Source organism: Phyllostomus discolor, chromosome 8 (assembly GCF_004126475.2).
Source record: "Phyllostomus discolor isolate MPI-MPIP mPhyDis1 chromosome 8, mPhyDis1.pri.v3, whole genome shotgun sequence".
Classification (NCBI taxonomy): Eukaryota; Metazoa; Chordata; class Mammalia; order Chiroptera; family Phyllostomidae; genus Phyllostomus; species Phyllostomus discolor.
In genome coordinates, this window is record NC_040910.2 from 71,009,188 (window position 1) to 71,018,389 (window position 9,202).

Consider the following 9,202-nt stretch of genomic DNA (forward strand, 5'->3'; position numbering starts at 1 on the left):
CATGTAAAGTGTTCTTTACCCAAACAGCTCTTACCCGGCCTCAATGAAATCCTACTTAGCCTCCATCCCCAACTCAAATATCTTCCATCACCAAGCATTGCCTGCATTCCCCTGGCTACCTTAGTTGCTCCCATAAAGCTCCTATTAAGCTTTGTTGTGCATCATAATATATTGTACTTTTTATGTCTGTCTTCACCATTAGACCATAAGATCATCAAAAGCAAAAGCCTACTTTATTCCTCTCTGTATCCTGCTGCCAAGAAGAGTACCTGACATGCCATGAGGCTCAGTAGACCTTGGGCACAGAAGACAAGACTAGAAGATGACAAGGATACACAGAACCCCCAGCTCTCTGAAAGACCACCTTGGAGTCGAGAAAGTGGAGTACCTACCTGTACAGGCATGCCCAAATCTAGCTTTAGCCCTGAACAGGGGTCGATGAAGATGGTGAGGATAGGCTCTGATGGGTCCTGGGCAAAATGTTCCAGAATGGTATCATGCTCCTCTGTCCATTTGGCATCTGCTAGTCCTGTCAGCATAGCTCGGGACAGGAAAAGGGGCTTCTACAGAAGGAGAACAGAGATCCAAAAAAGGCACAGCTGTTAGGATGAGTCATTTCTCCCATCCACAATCACATGTGAAGACATGTGAGTCAAGGAAGGTTATCCTTCCTCAGGATATTTTCTTCCCAAGATATTTCAATTATGCCTGTGGTTATAAATATGTATTGTTAAGCAACCCTTAACCTCCAAATCAAACTAAATTAAGGGAACAGGTAGGATATTAGTCTAAATCAAGGGATTAGAAGATGACAAGGCTTTTGATAAGGGTACAAAGAGCAACTGATGTAGCAGCCTCCCCAAGATACTGAAATAAGTATAAAATATTGGGTAAAAGTCAATTGGCAAGCAGTAAGGAAGAAGTGAGGGGGAAAGAAAGCACCAAAGAACAAATCACTTAGATGGAACATAAATTGTAACTGATAAATAGGAAAAAATTAATCTGTAGAACTCTACTAAATAAATTAAGGAAACTAAAAGATATAAATATATAGATCAGTGAACTTGAGATGCCACCTTGTCCTTCTCCCAGTGAGAGAAGAGATCTCTTTAATTTAAAGTTTCTGAGTCAAGCCCTGGCTGGTGTGGCTCAGTTGGTTGGAGCATCACCCCATACATAAAAATGTTGGAGGTTTAAATCCCAGCCAGGGCACATGCCTAGGCTGCAGGTTCAATCCCTGGTCAGGGTGTATGTGAGAGACAACCAATTAATTTTTCTCTCTCACATCGACGTTCTCGCTCTCTCTCTCTCTCTCTCCCCCCTTCCTCTCTCTCTCTAAAATCAATAAACATATTTTTTAAATTTTTGAATAAAAAAATAAAGTTTCCAGGTCAAGGAAACTCAGACTATGATCTAAAATCTTTCCTACATTAAAACAAAAATGAACCAATGAGAAAAACACTAAGACCCCAATAAATACATGGGCAAAATGATTGACATGTCACGTCAGAAAAAAGAAAAAAGAAAAATATGAAAAAAAAACACTGAATTTCAGTTGAAACCAAAGAAATACACATAAAAATAGCGAAGATACATAATTTATTGCCTATAATTTTTGAAAAATCCTTGCTAGCCCTGGGTGGTATGGCTCAGTGGATTGAGCACCAGCCTGTGAACCAAAGGGTTGCTGGTTCGATTCCCAGCCAGGGCACATACCTGAGTTGCGGGCCAGGTCCCCCATTGGGGGTGTGCAAGAGGCAATCACACATTGATGTTTCTCTCCCTCTCTTCTCCTTCCTTTCTCCTCTAAAAATAAATAAAATCTTAAAAATATGTATTTTTTTAAATCCTTGCTAAGTTGATAATACCCAGGCCTGGAAAGGGTTTGTTGCTAGTATGAGGGCAAAAAGTGTGATTCATTTCGAAAACAGCTTGGCATTACATATTAAAATCATTAGAAATGTTCTTTACTCCTTGGTTCAGTAAGTCCATATACAGGAACCTAAAAAAATATTAAGTGTTCCAAAATGTGCTACTTTTAATTACAATATTCATCACAGTATTATTATGAGAGCAAAAATTAGAAATGGCAAAATTCCAAGAGTCATGATTTAACTATGGTATAAATATTTAATTGAGCACTTTACAGCCATTAAAAGTGGTGCTTACAAAAAAGTACATTATAATAACATGAAGAATGATGAAATGTTTTCATAAAAAAGCTTAATAAGAATTATAATACATGGTACAATTAGGCTATTTTTTTAAGCTTGCAGACTTATGCACTGAAAGAAAAGACATGTGCCAAAGTATTAACATTGAATGAGTTTAGGCAGTAATGCTATGACTTTTCTTTCCTCTTTCTTTGTTTGACTTGTCAGTCCCTTCCAATGTTTTCTGTAATTAGTAGTTATTACTTTTCTTTCACTTAAAAAAAATTTCAAGGTCACCACTCCATTCTTCTAACCCCAGTGTCTATGGGTATGGCTAGGCTCTGATGCAACTTGGAGATAAAAGTATAAGGGTCATTTTCTAATTATGCCAACTTCTAAAAGTACTTGAAGTGGCTTCTGTAAATTCTTCTGCCAAAGGAGAAAACTGGAAGAAAGGAAGGAAGAAAATGTCTTAAAAAAAAAGTGGTATCCCATTAGGACGATACCCACCAGCTTTTCAACTTGTTCAGGCGTTCGCCCATACATTTCATAAAGTTTGTCAACGTTTTACCCAAGGTGGGCAGACAAGGAAGGGACAGCTAAGAGGCCTGTTCCTTACTTAAAACACTCTTCTTCGGTGGGTGGGGTGGGGGGCACAGATAACTTTGCCCTTTACCTGTCCCAGATTTGTGATAAATGAACCAGATTTGTGGTAAGTAGGCTACCAGTAGAGTAAAGAGAAGGAAGTGACAGACTGAAGAGATCTTTACACACTATATGACAACTAATCTTTTGATTTACCTTTTGCTGGAGAGGAATATTTGTCTCAAGGAGAACCCAAACTTACCACATCCACCTCAGGCTCCTGTAAATTTTCTTTTTGTACTTCAGATTCCTCCAACGCTGCCTCTGGGAAAAAATAAAAATTCAAAAAATGAAGGCATTCTTTAAAAAGTTAAACACAGAGCCATCATATGACCCAGCAACTCCACTTCTAGGTATATATGCAACAGATTTGGAAGCAGGTACTCAAACAGATATTTGCATGCCAATGTTCACAACAGCACTATTCACAGCAGCCAAAGGTGGAAACAACCGAAGTGTTTATCAATAGATGAATAGATAAACAAATTGTGGTGAAATATTACTCAACCACAAAAAGGAATGAAGGATTCAATGCTACACCATGGATAAACACTAGGTTAAGTGAAAGAAGCCAGTCACAAAAGACCACATATTGTATAACTCCAATTCCATATGAAATGTCCATAACAGGCAAATTCATAGAGAGAGGAAGTAATTAGTGGTTACCAGGATCTAGAGGAAAGGGTCATAGGGAGTGACAGCTAAAAGGCTAGGTTCTGATGCAACTTAGAAGGAAAGATATAGGGGTCCTCTGGTACTGAATTCTCAAGCTTGAAGTGGCTTATTGAGAGTAAGATGAAAATCCTCAAAAATTAGATAGTGGTGATGGTTGATAACTTTGTGAATATACCAAAAATCATTGAATTGTTGTCTTTAAATGGATTAATTTTACATATGTGAATTATATCTCAATTTTCTTTTTAAAAGTTAACTGGGGCTGGAGGGGCAGGAGAGACAGGGGAGTAAGTGCAGTCAGTACTAAGGTTATTCTAGGCATCGAGCTTCTGGCCTTCCATTCTTCCCCAGTCCTCTTCCCACTTGGGGAAGTTGGGGTCCACAGAAATCAGCCCCTCTCCAAACAACCATGTTGCTGGGTACTCACTTCTGCCACACTCACTCTGGAACCCCCTTAAAAACCAGGAGGGTGTTTCTCACCTGATATCTCCTGACCCAGAGGTACCTCCTGATCTGTTGCTCACAGAAGACACTGGGTCTGTAAAATTGGTGAGCTTCTCATCTCCCATGAGCCAAAAGGGGGAAGGAATAATGAAAATGGAACCAAAAGACTTTAGGAAACAGAAAGAAAAACTAGGAGGGGAGTGAGGCACAGAGGCCAAGAACGAAAATAGTGAAAAAGGTGGAGTAGATGATTCCAGGAGCTTTGTGGTAAATGGGACAGGTAAGCAATTTATCACATTTGAGAAAACTGAGGGCATTCAAGATTTCACATAAGAACTAGGCCAGGAGAGGGAAACTGAGATGATCTTAAGAGTAAATTGGTTTTGTCTTTAGACTTTATATAAAGTCTAAATCATGCAATACAATACTAGTATATAATGTCTGTGGATACACACAGTAATTTTTAAAAACAAGCTTGAGAGTGATAAACACCAACTCAGGATAGTGGTGACCTCTGGAGAAAGAGAGAAGGGCCTCGGGGGCAGGGGCAAACAGAGGGATTTCCTTGTATTTCCTTGTTAATAAATAATACTATTTATTCTTACATTGGCTGATGGGTACATGGGTGTTCATTATATTATTCTCTATACTTCTTCTAATTTGCCTGAAATATAAGTCAGTAGTCCCTTATCCAAAACCCTTGAGGTCAAGTATATTTCACAATTTAGAACTATAATATAGTATGGAATGTGATAGTCCCCACACCCAGATGGCTCTAGAACAGCACTGCACAAACCTTTTTTAAAATCCTCACCTGAGGATATGTTTAGTAATTTTAGAGAGAGAAGAAGGAAGACAAAGAAACATCCATTGGATCGAACCCACAACTAAGTATGTACCCTGACTGGGAATCAAACCTGCAAATCTTTGGTGCATGGGATGACACTCCAACCAACCAAGCTACCTGGCCAGGGTGAACTTTTAATATTAGTAGTATTTTTGCAGTAAAACATAAAAATTTATACCAAGCGGCTTAAATAAACTATAAATACCTTCATAACAGTTTAGGTTGTGTTTTACTACCAAATAAGTTTGGATGCCAAACTTTGGCGGGGGGAAACTTTTAGTTCTTAGGGCTTTTTAAAATTACAGACATGAGATTAGAAACCGGTACTACTTTTTGTTTTCTTAATGAGGAGCACGTAAGGAAACAAAGGATGTCAATACAGACCTCAAAAGGGTGTTTGCCCACCATCTTTTTCCAAGAAGTATTTTCAGCCCTGTCTTAGCCTGACCAGCAAAATACCACAGACTGGGTAGCTTATAAACAGCATAAATTTATTTCTCACAGTTCTGGAGGCTGAAGTCCTAGGTTAGGGTGCCAGCAGGGTCAAGTAAGGGCCCTCTTCCTGTCATGGACTTCTCATTGTGTCTTCACACAGCAGAAGGGGGCAAGGGATCTCTCTGGAGCCACTTTTATATGGCTCTAATCTCATTCATAACAGCACCACCCTTGTTATTTAAGCACCTCCAAAAGGCCCACCTAGTAGTACCATCACATTGGCCATGAGGATTTCAGCATATGAATTTCAGAGGAACACAGACATTCAGACTGTGGCAGACCCCCTCTATCTGTAGTGGGACAGGCCTCAATCCCTGACTAGCTTCAAAGATTATGGGAATTAATGTTCATTTCAGGACTGCCTTGGTGGCCAGTCTTCTCTGAACCTCTATCAAGGTTACAAATCAGCTGGAAAACTTCACACCAAATACTAAAAAGGCTTAGAGACAAGACAGTAAGAGATCCTTGGTATTTGGTGGTCAGAGCTTTCATTTAAAAGCTCTGACTTCTCTTTCTACCCCAGAGAATTCTCCAAATTGAACCTAAATGCTTTCTTTCCTCCATCAGCCTATTCTTGGTACCCAGCTTCTGGAGCCAGTCCCATTTTAAACCACTTTCAAGAGACCTCAGAATAAAAAAAATTGTACATTTCTCATGTCTGGATCCTAGGGCAAGGCCCCATGTACCCTGGACCTTTCTCCCATACCCATGCTTAATCTCTCAACCTTTAATGTGAAAAGGGAATGCTATTTCTCTCCATCTTGACTGGTTGTTAGCAATGAAAAGAAGCCCCAGATAGCCCTGACTAGTGTGGCTCAATGGATTGGGCATTATCCTGCAAACAGAAAGGTCCCCAGTTTGATTATCAAACAGGGCAGATGCCTGGGTTGCAGACCAGGTCCCTGGTTTGGGGTGTGTGGTTGGGGGAGGTGTGGTACAAGAGGCAACTGACTGATACATTTCTCTAGCGCAATGATGCTTCTCTCTCTCTTTTTCTCCCTCCTCCTTTCTCAAGGGAGGGAGGGAGGGAAGGAAGGAAGGAAGGAAGGAAGGAAGGAAGGCTGACCCCAGGTAAAAGAGGAGGACTGTACTTAGCTTCTGGTCACATCTACACTGGCCTGTGCTCTAAGGAACAGCCCAAGTAACAGCAACAACTACCAAAAGCCTTCCAACCCTACTGGTCCCAGCTAATCTACAGGGAAGAAATCATTCAGATCAAAGCCACGAGAGGCAGCCTCTTTAAACTCTTTTCTCCCTCAATCTAGACCTCATGTTTCTTTTCTTGTGGCTCTGAACCTGAACCTCCTTAGTCTACCAAAGCCCTGCCAAATAAGGGTGGAGATACAAGAACCTCAAACAGATGGGAGAAAGCATCAGTCAGGCTTAGGATTCAAAGGGTGGCAAAGCAGACTGTCTCCATGGTGATGGGCTTAATGGGAGAAAAACATTATTTGTTTTGCCACCCAGGGTGAAAATGGGAAAAGGGAAGAGATCAAACCCTCTCCACTGGGGTAGGAACAACCATGAACATTTGAATAAGGAGGAAGAGGCTAAAATAAAGGATTGGCTGGTGAGCTCTTAGTATACTAGGGGAAATTTTAAAGATATAATGAACAAGCATAAGGCTCTCCTGAAAGAAACACAAAAATGGGACCCAGTGTCAGGCCTCAGATTCTGCTGACACCCCTGCTTCTCACCCAAAAGCAACAGAAACTGTTCCCCAGCCCTAAGACCCTCCTGAAATACAAACACTCTGAGGCCCTGGAAGCATGTACCCACCAGAATTCTCCTTGAGAGGCTCCAGCTCCAGCTCGGGCTCACTGGCAGGCAGGGTGGCATCCCCAGCCTGTGCAGCTGGAGCACCCTGAGCAGCTTGCTTGCGGGTGCTTCCCCAGCCACTCACTTTCCGCTTCTTCTCAGGTTTGCCGGACATCACGTAGCCAAAACCTGCAGACACACAGGAAGCTGGGAGTCCATGGCCAAATCCACCTCAACCCAAGCCCCTGAGACTCGAAGTCCCTTTTGAATTCACAAATTAACTGAGACCCCCAAATAACATCCTATCTGGGAGTATCCATGCCCTGCTCCATTAACCACAAGGGTCTTGTAGTCCTCACTCCTTTCCCTAGGATATCCCACTTTCTTCAGAGCATTGGATTAAAAATCAAAGTCATCCCTCAAGGCATTAGGAATATGAAAGTTAAAAGATGGTAGCCCAACAGTCAGCCCATCAGTGAGGTTTTAGGAACCCCTATCTCTGCCCAGAACTATGAGAATGTAAGATAATCCGGAAAATATATACAAAGCTGAACCCCTCAGAGACATGGTTGAGTGAGAGAAGACCCAGGGAAGGGAAGACTGTCCCCAGGTTCTCTACCCTTTGCCACTGAGTCAAGTCAATGAAGCAAAAAAAAAAAAAAAGTGATTTTCCTAAGTACCTCTTTTCCTCCTAAGTTACCCCTAGGAGGGGGGAAATGTCTAAATGCTCCTGCAGCTTACACTAAAACCTGCAACTTCCTTAAATAAAGAAAAATCACATTTGCAATATGTCTAATGAAAAATTCCTGAGTGTTAGGAACCCTGGTTTATGTGTATTGAAAAGGTCTCAGTACAGTTGGCTGAGTAACTCTGTGCTGACTGATAATGAAAACCAAGATCATTTGACTCCAAATGCCCTGAGAACAAATTGGAAGAAGGAAGGACAAAAGTCACCCAACACTGAATTTCAAATTGTGCCTGGGGAGAAGAAAATGGGAGAATGAGGAAGGCCACAGTTGTGCCCCTCTCAGGAAACAGGATGGCTGGAAACAGGCATCTCTGGCAGGCGGTCAGGATCCCAAGGGCAATGTCTAATTCGCTGGGCATTCCCTCTCCATACAGCTATCTCCTGACAGCCACTCGCGGTTTTTCTTCCTCATCCCCACAGGCTGCCGCAGGCATTGATCATAGGTTGAGTTTCAAACCTGAAGGATTTGTACTTTGCTCCAAGGAGAAACGTTCTATTAAGCCAACATATCAATAAAACCAACTATAGCAGCCTGGCTTCCCCCACTGGTCTCCAGAGAAGCGTCAGGTTGTGCTCCTGCCTCCAGCTGGAGCCTCAGGAGCATTCCGCTGGCAAGGTTGCCCGCCCCCTCCCCGTAGGGCTCACCCCACGATCACATGGCAGGCCCCAGGAGAAGCTGTTCTATTGGCCTGGGACTCATTCTATTACTCACAATTAAATTAAATACCGTAGGGAAGTGGCCCTCTCAAACTGACTACCAGTGGGCAAATTTCCTCTCACAATAGCTTCCCCACACAACTGTCCCCGCTTCTTCATCTCAACCCCAATTGCCCCTTCTCTCCCCTCTCCCCACAACTGTCCCCTCCTCCCCTCACAACTGCCCTCGCAATTGCTCCTTCTCTCCCCTAACTGCCCTTTCCCAATCCCACAGCTGCCCCTTCCTCCCTCCCTACAACGATCTGTCCTACCCGCTCACCACCGCCCCTCTCCGCTCAACTTCCTACTTCATCCTAGCATTCCTTTTACTCTCCGGTCTGCCCCCGACACACACCTCACGACGCCGACCCTCTTCTAGGCCGACTGATGGGCCACTCCAGCTAACAAGTAGCCCCACTCCGCCCTCTCAGATCCGCGCGGGCACGCGTCGCCATAGAAACCCTGGGCAGGGAGGGGCGAGCAGCTGCGGTGCGCAACTGGAGCCGGCCTCCTCCGCGCAGGCGCAGTGAAGATTCGCTCTGTTGCCCTACTGGGCTCGGGTTTGAGGGCAAGAGGTTTGGGTGCGAGGGAAGCCACTAAATGTAGCAGGCTGGAGGGTGCGTGGAGCTTGGCCTGAGGTTGGGGCTCAAAGGGATGGGGCTGAAAACAATTAGCTCCCCTCCCGCAGGACGCTAAAAAAGCCGGAGGAACCCAAGCACCCGCTCCGCGCTCGGGGCCTGA

The 9,202-nt window shown here is 43.4% G+C and overlaps 1 protein-coding gene across 2 annotated transcripts in view; it reads right to left on the reverse strand.

The window, feature by feature from the left end:
• Window positions 1-8,932, reverse strand: part of DNAH2 (dynein axonemal heavy chain 2) — a 101,088-nt gene extending 92,156 nt beyond the window's left edge. For both annotated transcript variants that reach the window (XM_036033052.1, XM_036033053.1), the window contains exons 1-4: window positions 8,817-8,932; window positions 7,039-7,206; window positions 3,001-3,062; window positions 393-563 (exon numbers count right to left, since the gene is read on the reverse strand). In XM_036033052.1, the coding sequence (XP_035888945.1) occupies window positions 393-563; window positions 3,001-3,062; window positions 7,039-7,192 (387 nt within the window). In that variant the 5' untranslated portion in view covers window positions 7,193-7,206; window positions 8,817-8,932. The remainder of the gene's footprint in view (window positions 1-392; window positions 564-3,000; window positions 3,063-7,038; window positions 7,207-8,816) is intronic.
• Between the last annotated feature and the right edge of the window lie 270 nt (window positions 8,933-9,202).